The 17,256-nt window shown below is 43.7% G+C and overlaps 1 protein-coding gene and 2 non-coding genes across 3 annotated transcripts; all 3 read left to right on the top strand.

Annotated features, from left to right (window-relative positions):
• Positions 1-9,928: 9,928 nt before the first annotated feature.
• TPT1 (tumor protein, translationally-controlled 1) lies at positions 9,929-15,189 on the top strand. The gene is made up of 6 exons (XM_034758455.1): positions 9,929-10,090; positions 10,372-10,445; positions 11,370-11,557; positions 12,547-12,652; positions 13,184-13,300; positions 14,957-15,189. The coding sequence occupies exons 1-6, from the start codon at positions 10,063-10,065 to the stop codon at positions 14,957-14,959; spliced, it is 516 nt and encodes a 171-aa protein (XP_034614346.1). The 5' UTR covers positions 9,929-10,062; the 3' UTR covers positions 14,960-15,189.
• Positions 14,765-14,896, top strand: LOC117871452. The gene has a single exon (XR_004644248.1). It is a non-coding gene; the product is annotated as a small nucleolar RNA SNORA31 (small nucleolar RNA).
• A 796-nt stretch (positions 15,190-15,985) lies between the features above and the next one.
• On the top strand, positions 15,986-16,120 carry LOC117871453. Its single transcript, XR_004644249.1, has one exon. It is a non-coding gene; the product is annotated as a small nucleolar RNA SNORA31 (small nucleolar RNA).
• Positions 16,121-17,256: the final 1,136 nt, after the last annotated feature.

Here is a 17,256-nt window from a genome sequence, read left to right as displayed (position 1 = left end):
CTAAACAATCCCAGTTCCCTCAGCCTCTCCTCATAAGTCATGTGCTCCAGACCCCTAATCATTTTTGTTGCCCTCCGCTGGACTCTTTCCAATTTTTCCACATCCTTCTTGTAGTGTGGGGCCCAAAACTGGACACAGTATTCCAGATGAGGCCTCACCAATGTCAAATAAAGGGGAATGATCACGTTCCTCAATCTGCTGGCAATGCCCCTACTTATACAGCCCAAAATGCCATTAGCCTTCTTGGCAACAAGAGCACACTGTTGACTCATATCCAGCTTCTTGTCCACTGTGACTCCTAGGTCCTTTTCTGCAGAACTGCTACCTAGCCATTCGGTCCCTAGTCTGTAGCAGTGCATGGGATTCTTCCTTCCTAAGTGCAGGAATCTGCACTTGTCCTTGTTGAACCTCATCAGCTTTTTTTTGGCCCAATCCTCTAATTTGTCTAGGCCCCTCTGTATCCGATCCCTACCCTCTAGTGTATCTACCACGCCTCCTAGTTTAGTGTCATCTGCAAACTTGCTGAGAGTGCAGTCCACACCATCCTCCAGATCATTAATAAAGATATTAAACAAAACCGGCCCCAGGACCGACCCTTGGGGCACTCCGCTTGAAACCAGCTGCCAACTAGACATGGAGCCATTGATCACTACCCGTTGAGCCCGACGATCTAGACAGCATTCTGTCCACCTTACAGTCCATTCATCCAGCCCATACTTCTTTAACTTGGCGGCAAGAATACTGTGGGAGACCGTATCAAAAGCTTTGCTAAAGTCAAGGAATAACACATCCACTGCTTTCCCCTCATCCACAGAGCCAGTTATTTCATCATAGAAGGCAATTATAGTTAGGCACGACTTCCCCTTGGTGAATCCATGCTGACTGTTCCTGATCACTTTCCTCTCCTCTAAGTGTTTCATAATTGATTCCTTGAGGATCTGGTCCATGATTTTTCCAGGGACTGAGGGGAGGCTGACTGGCCTGTAGTTCCCCGGATCCTCCTTCTTCCCTTTTTTAAAGATGGGCACTACATTAGCCTTTTTCCAGTCATCTGGGACCTCCCCCGATCACCATGAGTTTTCAAAAATAATGGCTAATGGCTCTGCAATCTCATCCGCCAACTCTTTTAGCACCCTCGGATGCAGCGCATCCGGCCCCATGGACTTGTGCACGTCCAGTTTTTCTAAATAGTCCCGAACCACTTCTTTCTCCACAGAGGGCTGGTCACCTTCTCCCCATACTGTGTTGCCCAGTGCAGCAGTCTGGGAGCTGACCTTGTTCGTGAAGACAGAGGCAAAAAAAGCACTGAGTACATTAGCATATTTATTATTATGAAGCTCTAGTCTGGGCTGATGTTTGATGTGTTGAGTTACTTCCTGACAGACACTCAATGTAACTGCATAGCTTTTTATGCCTATACATATTTTGATTATTTGATCTCACCCATGAGACTTTTGTGTTGGAGAAGTTTTTATCAAGTACTGGTTTTGTAGGTATATCATTAGAATAAGCATGGTACTCAGAAAATGTTCCTTTGTATTGTTTATAGAGAGAAAGGTAGGATAGTGTTGTGTTCAGAGTGCAGGAGTGAGAGTCAAAAGTCCTGGGTTCTTTTTGAGTTAGCCTCAGTCAATGTAAATCTGTAATCTAAACAAACCCTTTCTGTCAATGTCTCAGCTTTCCTACATAGATTTAGGCTAATCACTTCCCTCGGTTTCCTCATCTCTAAATACCGATATTAATTCCTCCCTAGTTCACAGGGTGCTGGATTTATGAGGTTTAATGAATGAATGTATGAAAAGACTTTAAGAGTCTCAGATGGAGAGTGCTATAGAAGTACTATGTACTACTGAATAATACTTTTCAACAATGACAAGAGATTTGAAAAGTAGGCTGTTATCTTTTGACTGTCTGCCAAATATTCATAACAATTGCATCACAGAAGCTTTCAACCAACATGGTATTTCAGATAAATGTGTAGCAGTTGGAGGAGAAAAAGCCAACGTCAGTCTTGGCAGACTGTAAACAAAGAAAAGCAGTCATGTGTTTCTGCATTTGCTAACTTTATTAAAGGCTAGAGAGCATGTGATAGGTAGTGGGCGCTCTCATGACATGCTGCGTAATACAAAATGATTTTATGCAATATTTTAACAATATATTCAGAAGTCAATGTTACTCAGAAAAGTTTATGTGGCAGATATCCTCAGCCTTTTGGCAAATCTAAGGACACCTGATTTCTTCTTACTCAGCAGTACTCAATAGTGTGTGGGATAATACAAAGCTTCTGCTGGGTAAGATACATATTGTGATTGACAGTCCACTTCCTCATTAAAGCAGTGTTACAGGTGGAGAAGTTCTGTAATTGGGGTAATGCTGCTCTTACAGTGAAGTGAAATGTTAAGAATGTAGGGGTCATAACACAAAGCTACGTTGTCCACAACATAGGACTTGACAAGATCCAAAAAATGAACATATGTTTGTGAAACACTCGAAAATTCAAAATTGTTTTCATTTAAAAGTGCTCAAAATGCACCAATTTTTGATTTTTCCCCAGATTTTTTTTCCAAATTGTTAAAGATCATCCACATGATTATCAATTGATTTTGTTTGCTGAAAACCTGGTTTGAATAATATTTTTGATAATGATTTGTGATTAAAAATGTATTTAAAAATACTAAAAAAAAAGTTTATTTTTGAAAACAAGGTTATTTTTCAACAGAAAAAACGTTTCTTTCAAAAAAAATATTGACCTTCTCTACATCTGACAACATCACTGTCACAAAACTAACCCAGTGCTTGGCCAACATGAGCTCATGGATGAGGAACAGCTACCTGAAGTTCAAACCTGAGCAAGACATGGTATGCTGGATAGCTGAAGAAAACACTTGGCGGAGTTTGCCACCACAATACAGTCACCTGTGATCGAAGATGCACACCTATTATTGGGGAAGTCATCCAGCAGTTTAGGATTGCTCCTGGATTCCTCAATGATGCCAGACTCACATAGCAGCATCCCAAGTAGCACTTTATAGTATCTATGCGGCTGCCTAAGTGACTGCACTTCATCATGGTGGATGATGACCAGGCCTCAGTAATACATGCCTTTGTTACCTTCTCACTGGACTACAGCAATGGAATCTACCTGGGTGTGAAACTGTCAGAGCTCAGGAAATTAAACTAGTACAGAATGCCACAACACACCTCCTCAGTGACATGGGCTACCATGAGCACATCAAAACTGACCAAGCTTCTCAAAACTCTTTACACTTTCCACAGAATAGTATGTCAAATTCAAGGTTTCAGTCCTCATCTGCAAGACGCCCAATGGTCTGATCCTGGAATTTCTAAAAAAAAGAAAAATCACATAAAGTTCTGGGACAAGGACCATTGTTGACAATTCTACTTCTGTGGAACAATGGGATATCTACAGAAAGGATAAAGTTTATTTGTGCAGGAGATACAGCTTTCTCTGGGGCCAGTCCAAGGCTATATAATGAACTCCTACAGGATCAAAGAACGAGTACAAACTAGGGCTGTCAAGAGATTAAAACAATTAATTGCAATTAATTGCGCGATTAAAAAAATCAATCACAATTAATCGTGCGATTAATTGCACTGTTAGACAATGGAATATATTTATTTAAATATTTTTGGATGTTTTCTACATTTTCAAATATATTGATTTCAATTACAACACAGAATACAAAGTGTACAGTGCTCACTTTATATTTTTTATTACAAATATTTGCACTGTAATAAACAAAAGAAATACTATTTTTCAATTCCCCCAGTGCAAGTACTGTAGTGCAATCGCTTTATCATGAAAGTTTAATTTACAAATGTAGAATTATGTTTAAAAAAACCTGCATTCAAAAATAAAACAATGTAAAACTTTAGAGCCTACAAGTCCACTCAGTCCTACTTCTTGTTCAGCCAATTGGGAAGACAAACAAGTTTGTTTAAATTTATGGGACATAATGCTATCTGCTTATTATGTACAATGTCACCTGAAAGTGAGAACAGGCGTTCACATGGCACTGTTGTAGCCAGCATCACAAGATATTTATGTGCTAAATGCCCTAAAGATTTTATGTCCATTCATGCTTCAACCACCATTCCAGAGGACATGCGTCCATGCTGATGACAGGTTCTGCTTGATAACAATCCAAAGCAGTGAGGACCGATGCATGTTCATTTTAATCATCTGAGTCAGATGCCACCAGCAGAAGGTTGATTTTCTTTTTTGGTGGTTTGGGTTCTGTAGTTTCCGCATCAGAGTGTTGCTCTTTTAAGAATTCTGAAAGCATGCTCCACACTTCATCCCTTTCAGATTTTGGAAGGCACTTCAGATTCTTAAACCTTGGGTCGAGTGCTGTAGCTATCTTTAGAAATCTCACATTGATATCTTCTTTGCACTAATCACTTTGTCAAATCTGCAGCGAAAGTGTTCTTAAAGCAAAGAACATGTGCTGGGTCATCATCTGAAATTGCTATAATATGAAATATATGGCAGAACGCGGGTAAAACAGAATGGAATACATACAATTCTCCCCCAAGGATTTCAGTCATAAATTTAATTAATGCATTATTTTTTTAACGAGCGTTATCAGCATGGAAGCATGTCCTCTGGAATGGTGGCTGAAGTATGAAGGGGCATATGAACGTTTAGTATATCTGGCATGTAAATACCTTGCAATGCCGGCTACAAACGTGCGAACGCCTGTTCTCACTTACAGTTAACATTGTATATAATAAGCAGGCAGCATTATGTCCTGTAAATGTAAACAAACTTGTTTGTCTTCCCGACTGGCTGAACAAGAAGTAGGACTGATTGGACTTTTAGTTTTTAATTGTTTTAAATTGTTTTGTTTTTGAGTGTAGTTACGTAACAAAAAAAAATCTCCATTTGTAAGTTGCACTTTCATGATAAAGAGATGATAAAGAGATTGCACTACAGTACTTGAAAAATACTATTTCTTTTGTTATCATTTTTAGAGTGCAAATATTAGTAATCAAAATAATAATATAAAGTGAGCACTGTACACTTTGTATTCTGTGTTGTAATTGAAATCAATATATTTGAAAATGTAGAAGAACATCCAAAAATATTTAATAAATTTCACTTGCTATTCTATTGCTTAACAGTGTGATTAAAACTGTGATTAATTGCTATTAATTTTTTTCAGTTAATCGCATGAGTTAACTGCAATTAATCGACAGCCCTAGTACAAACCTCACCGCTTTCCATTCTGAGTATAAAGCAAGGGTAGGAAACAACAGGGGGAAGAGAGACAAGAAAATCAATGAGGAGAGACAGAGAAACTAATGAAAGAAGATGATGCGAGTGAGGGAGAGGACAGAAAAACAGACATGTAATTGCAGCAGCTCCTTCTGCAGCTAGACTGGCCGATACGACAAAACAAGAATCTTTTTAAATGAAAAGAAATCTCTTCAGTAGTAAGTCTCCTTTTAAGAGGCAGGAGAGCTGTTGGTTCCATAGTAGCTGATGTGAGAATGAAGGCATTTGGAAAAGCCTGTTCCATTCTGGCCATCTCTGGGGCTTGGACAGAAGAACAGGTACAGGCAGCCAGAGGAAACTGCTGCAGTTGAAAATTGCTTCCACTAACACAGTGGTTCTCAACCTTTTTTTACTCAAGAACCCCTAAACTTAAATAGACGAACCTGCAGACGACCACCAGCGTTGACAGGGGGGCGCGGCACACCAGAAGCAGTGGTGTGTTTCCTTGGCTAGCTGTGCCTGTTCATGGAGTCAATGGCTGTGAGGCAACCTCTTCTGATGGCAGGGAGAGATCTCTTCTCTGCAGTGATGCTGCAATTTTTGGTTGTGTCCCACCCCCACACCAGTGTTCCCTCTAATTTTTCCCACATGTGTGCAGAATGAATGTTGTTATGTGCATCAATATGGAGGTGATGTGTGACTGTGGAGTTGAGTGGCCCATCTGGCCTCTATTAACTCCTTCTACTTCTGTGAGGGGTGGACACCAGATCACAAGATGCCACTTATCAGATGAGTTCAGTGTGAAAGACCTATAAACGTAGCCCAAAGATTGTATTGGACACTAGCCATGAAATGTTTTAAAGAATTTACTTAACCTAATGTAGCCTCTCTAGCAATTCCACTTTGTGCTGTGATTCCTGCCAGATTGCGCAAGAAAAGTAAGGCAAGGCAAAGTTTGGAATAGTAATTGGATACCTCCAAAGAAAAACTCCTAGGTGTAGCAGGAAGACCCTGTTAGAGATTAAGTAGATGGATCTCTAGTATTAATGTGGTTTTGCTTCTTCTTTACAGGAAAGGTTTGACACACATCCAAATCAGAATACATGCCAATAATAGATGAACATTATGGCCTAGGTCATTCCGCCCTCCAGTGCCACAGGTTTTTAGTTTGCTCTTTTGCATAAGCAGCAATCAAAATATTCTCACACTTTTATAGAACAAAGTTCCCTTCCAAAATCTGCTTAATCAGACTGAAGAACTATACTAGCTTTCTCTTCTACTTCCTATGAAACAACCTCCAGTTTCTTCTCCCCGCATCCACTATCTTCTATCTCTATTTTTCTAGCAAGTCCAAAGTGAATTCATCAGGTTCTGAGGTATCTACATGGTCCTTCACATGTACAATAATGGTGAAATCAGACTCTGGACTCTGTTAATTTAGACACTGGCTTCATTAAATAGTTGTTTCCCCTTCCCCTCTGTTCTTTGTTTGAGGGAAACAAACATCACCATTTTATTTATTACAATTGCATCTACACTGGCAAAATTGGAACCTGCAATTCACTACTCTCAGGTTTTAAATAGAGTAGGATTTAAAGGTGTTTTTCTATAAGGTATAAGCTATCACCATTCTAACAAACATGTTCTGAAAGTCTGGAGATGACAGGCAATGTAGACAGTAACATGTACTAAGCTGATCAAGTTAAAGCGTAGGCTTGCCTCTAGGCTCTAACATATGCTAAGATGGTTGAAGGAAGTATAAACTACCTTGTCTACACTAGAATTTTAGAACACATTAGCTACCACAACCTAACACACCTTTTATCCTAGTCACTCTAGTCAAAGCCTAAATTACGTTAGAAGACATAGTGTAAAACACACCTGTCTACATTGCTACTGCCACTCATGGAGTTGCACCAATGTTGAATTATGTGTCCAATTTGTACAGCACGCCTAATTGTGGCTCAATTTTAAAATCTTCTCAAGCTTACACTGAAATTTTTGCCATTGGCCCTATAATTCTTCCAGTCTCCTAAACTCTTTTTATCAGATATAGCTGAATGTTTCACACAGAGAGCCCTAAGACTTGAAAAAGTGCTTCAGAACATTAATGTTGAAAGGTTCAGGACTCAAGGGACAGTCAACAGCTCTGTGGGACAGGTATAAAATGAAACATTATACAATAATTCTCATCTCTTAGGAGTAAATCTAAGTTCTGCTGTTCCCTTGCATTTCAAAATCACGTTTAAAACTTGAACTTTTCCCCATGTAGCACATGACAGATCAATTTTGTGCCAATTCTAAAACCTGATTCCAAAATGCCTCTCCTGACCAGAGACTGAAGCCAGCTCAAATAGTTTGACTTTATTTTGGCATACTCTGTACTGGTATGTTAAAAATAAGCGTCTTGTTTTCTGCTTTACACCTCAGTGCTTACATTAATTGATTAATGTGTCGGTTATTGCTGATAATAACCAAACAAAAAATACAAACAAAGGTCACAAGAAATTTGTGGAAAGTATTAGTGAAGTTTACAAAGATTTTTGCCTCTGTTTGCAGAGCAAATATAGGATTCTGTAAAGATGTTTCTGTGTTTGTCTCTAATTTTAATTTGTTTCATTTCAAGTTAACTGTGTAATTCCCACACACAACTTCGTTAACGTAGACCTTGTCTATACAGTAAAAATTTACAGTGTCTTAACAGGTATCAGAGGGGTAGCCGTGATAGTCTGTATCCACAAAAACAACGAGGATTTGTTTTAGTGTCTTAACAGATTAGCTGACACAATGCTGAACAAGGTTTTGCTGTCAATACTGACCAACACAAGCCATGTTTAGCATTACATCAGCTAATGCAGTTGTTAAGTTCAGAAATAGTAAGATGTCATATAGCAGTAGACCATGCTTAGTGTTAAGCAAGCTCAAGTGTGTTTCCTCACAAAGCAAACATGGACAAGCTAGGAAATCATACATTAAAACAACATTTACACAGAATGAAATGTGATTCCTCAACCATTAGTCCATTAAGCATTAGTCCAAAAGTACAGAGAAAGGCAACAAAAATGATTAGGAATATGGAACAGCTGCCGTAAGAGGAAAGATTAAAAAGTCTGTTCAGCTTAGAAAAAAAGACAACTAAAGGGGATATGATAGAGATCTAAACAATCATGAATGGTGTGGAGAAAGTGGTCATCTCTTTTCCAAGCTGAACAGTCTCAGTCTTTTTAATCTCTTCATATGGAAGCTCATGGATGGAGCATAATGGAGGCTGCAGGAGGCTAAGCCTCCCCAAACCCCCCATTGCCGGGGGGGGAGGGAGAGGTATTTGGGGGCACCAAAAAAATCTCCTCCCACCACGGGCCCGGGAGCACAGAGCTTTTCCGATCTCAGAGTCACAGCAGGCAGTGGGATCTCAGGGGGAAGTGGTGGAGTGGGGGCGGAACAGGGGTGGGGCTGCAGGGGAAAGGGCAGAATAGGGGAGGGGCTTCAGGCTCAGAGCTCCAGCCAGGGCCGAGAGCTCCACCACAATCCTGGCCAAGGCTGAGAACTTGATTTGGGCCGGGGCTGAGCTCTCAGCTCCCTCCTCCCATGGCCCCAACCGAGCTCTGAGGCTCCCCCACTCTGGCTGTGAGAGGGAGGGGCCGAGCTCCCAGTCCCACCCTGCCCTGGCAAGAGCCACTGGGGGGCTGAGAACAGCGAGCGGAGGCATGGCTTTGGCAGGAAGAGGTGGGACCTGGGCCGGAAGAGGTGGGGAAGGGGGCTAGCCTCCCCAAGAGGAAGTTTCACCCACCACCAATGTGGAAGTTGTTCCATACCCATAATCATTTTTCAAAGGGGTAGCCGTATTAGTCTGGATCTGTAAAAGCAGCAAAGAGTCCTGTGGCACCTTATAGACTAACAGACGTATTGGAGCATGAGCTTTCGTGGGTGAATACCCACTTCTACGGGGGTGTAGATAAGGGTTGGGGCAGTCAGGGGACAGGTAGGGGGTAGGGTCCTAGGGGGCCAGTTAGGATGTGGGGAAGGTCTCAGGAGGGGGCAGTCAGGGGACAAGGAGCAGGGAGGCTTAGGTAGGGGGTGGAGTCCTGGGGGGCAGTTAGGGGCGGGGTCCCAGGAGGGGGCAGTCAGGGGACAAGGAGTGGGGGAGAGGGTTTGGGGTTCTGAGGGGGCGGGAAGTGGGAGGGAGTGGAAGGGGCAGGGCTAGGGCAGGATGGGGGCGGGGCTAGGGCGGGGCTCCTCCCGTCCTCTTTTTTGATTGTTGAAATATGGTAACCCTAGTTTTGGTGCTCAGTGTGCAGCCCCAGCCCCAGCCCGGAGATGATGCCTAGCACAGGCTGCAGGGCAGGCGGCAGCCAGGAGGGCTCACACTGCTGTCAGTGCCAACACCGAGCCCCTTCCCGGGGCGCAGCGCTGAGGGGCAGGGCTGGATCGTGCCCACTGAACTCAGGGCCAGCTTTGCCCATTGCCACTGGCAGCAACGCTACTGGAGACTCCTTGGGTCAGAGAGCCGCGCAGTCGCAGTGCGGCGCGGGGCTTCCCCTTCTCGCTGGAGCCAACGCCAGGCCGCCGCCGGCTCCGATTTGGCCGCAAGGTGGCGCCGCGCTGCAGGGTGTGTGTGCTACGTCACTGTTTTCGGCGCTGCGAAGAGCGCAGGGATTGGTGACGCGCCAGGGACGTGCCCGCTATATGAGCTCTGGAAGCCGCTGACTCGGCCCTTTCCGCCTCGCTCCCTCCCGCTCTCGGGTCGCTCGCCGCGCACAGATCGAGCCGCGCCGCCGCCTCCCCCCTTCCCCCCGCCGCCGCCCAGCAGCGCCGCCGCCGCCATGATCATCTACCGGGACTGCATCAGCCGTGAGCGCCGGGCGGCGGGGAGGGGCGAGCGGGCGGCGGGGCGCTGCGCTGCGGGACCGGCCGGGCCGCCAGGGCCCCGCGCATGAGCAGGCCGGGCGGGGAATGCGGAGCTCTGCGGCGGGGGAGCGTTCCGCGGCCCGGCTGGGAGCGGCCGGGGGCGGTGCCTGGGCCGCGGGGAGGAGCGGCCGGGTTGGGGGGGTGCGGGGCTGGGCTGGAGGCGTGGGGGGTGCCGGGCTGGAGGGGGGCAGCCGGGCCGGGCTGACGCCGCGCTCTCCCCGCAGAGGATGAGATGTTCTCCGATATCTACAGCATCCGGGAGGTCGCCGACGGGCTCTGCTTGGAAGTGGAGGGGAAGGTGAGTCACCGGGGCAGGGCCCGCCCGGGGCTGGGGGACACGTGTCCCGGCAGCTGCTGGGGACGCTGCTCCCTGCCCAGGGCGCGCGCCGGCCCCGAGCGCTTCCCCGGGACGCAGGCCGCGGAGCTGGGAACTACCCCCACCCTCGGGTGGCTCTGTGGCCCGAGCCCCCGGCCCATTTCTGGCCTGTTGCTCCCCAGAGGCCCAGCCTCTCCGCGGGTGTAACCAGCAAGCCTGTCTGGTAACTGATCGGCGCCGGCCGGTAACCTCAGCTGCTCGCTCCGGTCTGCTCGGGGCCAACAGGCAGTGTCGGGAGCGAAGCTGCTATGGTGTGGGGGCAGCTTTGGCCAAGCCCTGTTGGCCCTCCCCAGGGTATCCACGCTTAGAGTAACAAGGGCGAGGGGTTAACTTGGAGACCAGCACAGTTAAAGGTAACTCACCTTATTTTGGTCCCTCCTGCTAGCAGATCAGTTAACTATGGTTTTTAGCCCTTTCCTGAAATAGGTACCAACTTGATTTATTGCCAGTGACTAAAAGGAAGCAAACCACAGAGGTGACTGGCATGTCTGAGAATATCCCAGCTAGAGGATTGACATATCTGAGAATAGTTTGTATAGCTTTTGGTGGTGGTTTATCATTCGTATCAGGACTTGGCACAGAAATAGTATACTAGTACTGACTGATATCTTTAATCTGTATGGAAGTCCTAGCCCTATTTACCTGATAGGACAGTCGAAGAATTCAGGCTGTTGTTAAATAATGGGGTAGTTCTATAGTCCACTTCAGCTTTAAAATGAGCAGTTCCTGAATTGACTGACAGCAGCAGTAGGACTGAGTTGATGGTGCTTTTCTAAACAATGTAAGTGTCATTTGATTCTGGGGAGCTCTTCTCTAATGAGCTTTTGGTGTTCTCTTTAAATCTAGATGGTCACCAGGACTGAGGGTCAGATTGCTGATGCTTTAATTGGTGGCAATGCCTCCTCTGAAGCTATTGAAGAAGGAACAGATCCCACAGTTATCACTGGTGTTGATATAGTAATGAATCACCATCTTCAGGAAACTAGCTTTACAAAAGAGTCCTACAAGAAGTATATCAAGGACTACATGAAAGCGTAAGTGAAAATTGGTGTTACCCTTGAACTCACCTGTGAGTGGTACCTCACAAATTTCACCTCCTTGGGTATCCTCTTCCCAAAAGCAAGTGTGAGTCATGGTAGATGCTGATGTGTGGTGTGGTCATTTTGACACTTTAATAACTTCAGTGTATTTGATGAAGTGGATTTTAGCCCACAAAGGCTTATGCCCAAACAAATTTTAGTCTCTAAGGTGCCACCAAGGATTCCTCATTGTTAGTGTTCCAATAGTTTGCCATCATTTGAGACTCGTGCTCCCCTATACTCCATCCTTGTTTCAGAGAATGGTCTTAACTAAGGTACAGGACTTGTTCATGAGGTGTAGGTCTTACCCTTGCTTTCCTGTTCCATTGAGTATTGCAGGCTTTTTATGTATAAAACAGGAATGTTTCCTCTACCCCACACAGCGAGGCTTGATGCACTAACATTTATTAGCCTCATCACCTTAGATGAGAGGCATTCTAGAACTAGTGTAAGTCTAGAATATTTGTAGGTAAATGCTTGTGTGTTATAAACTGTAATCTAGATTTCCAGGAAGCTGTTTAATTTGACACAACAGAAAATGTTTCATTGCCTAAACTTATGCATGTAAATAGAATTCTGATCTAATTATCCAACTGACCAGCATCCAGACTCATAACTCTTTCCTCCAAGTGAAAGGTACTCCCTCTAACTTGGGAGTCCCATCTTGGGCCCCTTCTATCTACATACTTTTTTTGCTTGGAACAGTGCTCTTGCTGCTATGGAACTCTACCTACTCTCCACACATCCATGAAAGTACTGTTAGTAGCTTTTTTTAGCAGCCAGAGCATTTTGCCTTGCAGGTGTCAATAGTCAGGGAGCTGGGGGTATTAGGAATGCTGGTTCAGCAACAGCAGGCAAACTTCTTCACCGTTGGCATGAAGTGACCCCAGTCTGCTGAACATCTTTGTTAGATTCTAGTTAAGAGCTTGTTTTTTTCTTTTTAGAATCAAAGCCAGACTGGAGGAACACAAGCCAGACAGAGTAAAGCCTTTCATGACAGGGGCTGCAGAACAAGTCAAACACATCCTTGCGAACTTCAAAAATTATCAGGTAAGCTTAAATAGCTTTAACTATTGTAGTATAAAACAAAGGATATAACTGTGGTGATTGGGGGGTGCCTTCAATCTACCTTTTTCCAGGCTGTCTAGTCATACTCTATAAATGGCTCTAGTGTGCTGCTTGTTCATGGCTTTCCTGAGCAGTAACAGAATGGAGTTGACCTGACTCTTGACTTTCAAACTGCCTACAAGGCTCTGAATAGAAATAGTACAGTTGACCAAAGTCTAAATATCACAGCTTTGCCCCGCTGTTGAACGTACAGTGGAGGCCTTGAAACTGGCTTACTTATTTGGAAGGCTGTAATCCTAAAAGAGCTAAAACTCCTCCAAAATGGGCTTAGATTCATTAGAAGTTGATGGCACTTGCCCAAGAAAACTTTCTAGATCTGGATGAGTTGGTTGTATGGTGTAGTTTTTTTCCTCTCTTAAAAAAACACTGTCCATAGCGTATTTTGGTTACTCATAGTTAGTCTTTACCTCATAGTACATTCATGATTGTAGTAACACCAATTCTTTTTCCAAGTTCTTTGTAGGTGAGAACATGAATCCAGATGGCATGGTGGCTCTCCTGGACTTCCGTGAGGATGGAGTAACTCCATATATGATTTTCTTTAAAGATGGTTTAGAAACTGAGAAGTGTGTAAGTACTGAGTTCTTGAGTCAAATTATTAACATATTTAAGTATGTGGCTAACTTTCCTGGTGTCTAAAATGTCCACTGTTGCAATATAAATGTTGCAAGTTACTAATTCAGAGTAGCTTTGGGACTAGAATCACCTGTCAAAATGTCGGTGACTGCACTGATTTTTGGGCTCCATACTGGTGGGTAGGTGGTGAAATTTAATAGCCTCTGATTGATCGCTAGTCTGACCTCCTATCTATATCTAATGGTCCCTTCTGGCATTAAACTGTGAATTGTACTGAAACAGTACTAGAAGGCATCTATTATCAAAGATGTAGTCCCACTACAGAGACTAAATCAGAGCAGTGGTGGCATATTTCATGGCGTGGTGTTCCCCATATAGATTCCATCCTTTTCTCTGGTAATCCTGGTGGTTCTTGCCTAACCGTATACTAGGGCAGTATTAAGACAAGATAAAACCTCTAATGCAGGTGATGTGGTTTCTTGGGTTACATTCCAGTACATAAACTCTAGATTGCTGCAGCCCCCATTATACTCTAACTGTCCATCTTGGCTCACGCCTTCCCTTCAAATTCAATTGGCCTCAAACTTAGTGAATTACACAACTTGACAAAAGCAAGTTAAATGCCTTCAGGTTCTAGAAGTGCTCTTTGAAGAGTCCTGGACTGGGCCACAACCCATTAAAAGAATTGCTGTTGATCATAGTGATGAAACTGATGCAAATATTGACTCTGTTCTCTAGTCATCAAGTATCCAGGATGGAATTAATTTGATTATAATCAGCCACAGCAAACCCCTTCCTTTAGATTACTTTGATGGGGCCAGTACTGCAGTTAAAGTAGCTGTGAACAATATTAATCCAGGAAAACCAGATGCAAGGCATTAAACTTGCACTGAAGTCTATTGTAAATTTTCTGGTATGTAAGTGTTTTAAAGGTGGCCAGCTAATCTTTTCCCTACTCTTGTAGGATATCAGACAAATTTCATACAGCACTAACTATGCTTGACTACTGCAGCTCTGATTTCTCAGGGACATGTAGTTTTCACACTTAGAATAAAGTAGTGAACAATGGGAATATCTTCCCCACTTGGGCTGAGCAGAAATGTTTTTTATGCATCACTTTCTCAATCTACCAGTGCACTGAAGGTCTAATACTATTGATTCCAGGGGTGGGTAGCAGGAAAATTGTTTGTTCTCTTAGAATGCTCTACCTTGAAACTGTCACACAACTCCTCTTGATTTTATCAGATTTGTACCATATTCTATAAAGCTTAATCAGTCTTGTCCCCTGTGAACCTGAACTTGTATTCAGGAGGTGGCATAAGATGAACCCAGTCACATTGCCCTGCCAGCAATGGAGGTGGGGGGGTGGGGAGGGAAGAAATCTAGGTGGCCATTGTTCTGTTTGGTATCTTTAGAAAGCTCAGAGCATCAGTAGCTCTGAAAGCTTGTAGAGATGTTATGCATCCTCTGATAGACCTTGAGCAATTCTCCTGCTGCTCCTGGGTTTGCACTGTGATGCAAAAGGAACTTCCTTGTGCTTTCTGCCTGCCTGGTCATGTGGCAGCTCAGACTGAATTGGGGAACACATGCAGAGTTTAGAGACACCATTGCTTGGCTGAACCTGAAATAACCATTGTATTCTTGTTACAGTAACAAAACCGAGCAACTATTTTGGATCACTTGTCGTCATAACTTGCTGCTGCTCTTTCCTCATCAACACAACACCAGGACTCAGCAGTGTCGACCAACTGGACTGATACCATCTTGAGCTTTATTCACTTATTTTTGACCCTGATTTGGAGTGGAGGCATTGTTTTAAAAAAAAAAAAAAACTTGTCATGTAGGTTGTCTAAAATAAAACTCATTAAACCCATTCTAGGTAATGCCTGTTGGTCTAATGTGTTTCTTAAGCTGAACTACTACAGTAAGCTTGCTGCAAGTCTTGTGCCCAAGGACCTTTATACTTGTTGGTAATATAGCCTGATCCTAGTACACTGCAACTTAAGACTGTCTTCAGATAGACTTCATGCAAGTCACTACTTGAGACACTGGAATGCGAGCGCAGGCTCCTAACTTCTGCCTGCCTAGCAGTCTGAGGTGAATAAGGGAAATGTCCTAAGAAGTGCCATCATGATGAAGTGGACCCTCTGCATCTCTTACAGTTCTACAAACTGAAGTAATTAACTCTCTGGAAGAGATACCAAAAAACCAATAAAACAAAACTGAATTTAAAGCTATTAATATGGAGTATTGGCTGAGCTTCTTGATCAGGCAAGGATATTTGGTTTCTTTACATTGCACAGCAAGCTTAAAGCAGGGGCAGAAGATCTCAGTAACAATGGGGATGTTGAGCTAGTGCATGTGTACGGGGGAGGGTGTGGGAATGCAGTTAATATAAAATTACAGTATTGCTTTATGGACTGTCTACAGCTCCTACCAAACCATGGAGCAGTATTCTCACAGTGAGCAGCAGTGCGTAAGTGATCAGTGATAGGATTAAGTAGACTTCCAACTGGCTTGATAGGTGGGACACTGGATATACCTGAACTAGCTTAACTATTCCCAATGAAAATATGAAGTAGGTTGTGACAGGAAAATAAGTGTTGGAGAAAGGCAATAGAGACCGCCTTGCTACTTAGGTAAAGAATGCAGGGCTGGGGTTATAATTTGGTGTTAGTAATGCATCTACTTGACAGACCTGGAGCATGTGACCATTGCTTCTCTGGTCCTCACTAGGATGCAAGAGTAAAACCGTTCCTTGCGCTTTCTGCCTGTCAGCCTGTGGCAGTCCAGATTGAATAAAGGAATATAACTAGCCTAGAGTAATTACTGTTAAACTAAAATAGCTTGACATTAACAAGCGTGGCAATAGGTGGAAGGATTGAGTATACCTTTCCAATCACAATAGCCTCTTCAAAGGGTTTCTGCTACCTGTGACCAGTTTAGGGTGGGTTTCAGGGCAGGTTGCTGTTAGATCAGAATAGAGCTGTTACAGTAAACAGTGATGGAAATAAGATTTAATCTTTTCCCCACCGTGGACTTATGGTCAGCAAGAAAAGTAAATCACTTACAGACTAAAGTAAGTGGCAGTCTTGTCATTATGGGTTCAACTTCCAGTCTAGCATAGAGTCCCATCTCATTTCTCTCCCCCTGCACTATCTAGCCTACAATTACCAGCTTTATTCTTGGGGGAAGGCTGTTACCTTAGATTTGCACCCTTCCCCTACACTGGAAAGTTATGTTACTCCTTGACACTGTAGCAGCCCTTTCAGGGAGAGAAGGAATGAGATGCTAGCCCCATGCACTGTCATGGGCTTCTTGCCTCCTTCCCTTTTGGAGGGATGGCTTTAATCTGTTCTCATTGGAGCATTGTTGTGTTGGGCTGGGTGATAGGTTGAGCCCAGAGGTCTATTATTTTTCTAGTTTACATACCCAAGATGGAGTTTGAAGCTGCACTGTGGCCTAGTACACCTGGGGTGGGTTGTACAGAAGGACTTCCTAATGCTTCATGTAATGTCTATAGCCATGTATCTTATTCTTTTGGCTGTCTTCTTCCCCACTTAGCATGTAGTCAGATTTAAGTGACCTCAGTGATGAATAATGAAAGCCTAAGGGCTTGTCTGTCCTTGAAAGTTTTGCAGCTTCAGTTGTATCCACTATGTGAAACAGCAGCTCCCTCATGTGGATACAGTTAAATAGGTATAAAAGTTCATAGTTTAGTCCTCATCTTGAACTACAATAATCTCATCTGCTATAAATTACCTTTATAACAGTGTGGGTTTCTATAATTACAGTGGTAGTAAATCACAAAGTGCCAATTACCATAGTGTACATTCAGTCTAAACTCTGCTTACAAAAATGAGTCCTGTGGCACCTTAAAAACTAAGATTTATTTGGGCATGAGCTTTTGTGGGTAAAAAACCTGCTGCTTCAGCTGTATCTGAAGAAGT

This window comes from Trachemys scripta, chromosome 1 (genome assembly GCF_013100865.1).
Source record: "Trachemys scripta elegans isolate TJP31775 chromosome 1, CAS_Tse_1.0, whole genome shotgun sequence".
In the NCBI taxonomy this organism is placed as follows: domain Eukaryota; kingdom Metazoa; phylum Chordata; order Testudines; family Emydidae; genus Trachemys; species Trachemys scripta.
This window is presented reverse-complemented; position numbering and strand designations above follow the sequence as displayed.

Bases quoted from the DNA above. Each gene is read 5' to 3' on its own strand.
- TPT1 (XM_034758455.1), top strand. From the start codon at position 10,063: ATGATCATCTACCGGGACTGCATCAGCC. The intron at 11,558-12,546 runs GTAAGTGAAAAT...TTTTCTTTTTAG, and splicing joins ATCAAGGACTACATGAAAGC to AATCAAAGCCAGACTGGAGG. The intron at 12,653-13,183 runs GTAAGCTTAAAT...TCTTTTTCCAAG, and splicing joins CGAACTTCAAAAATTATCAG to TTCTTTGTAGGTGAGAACAT.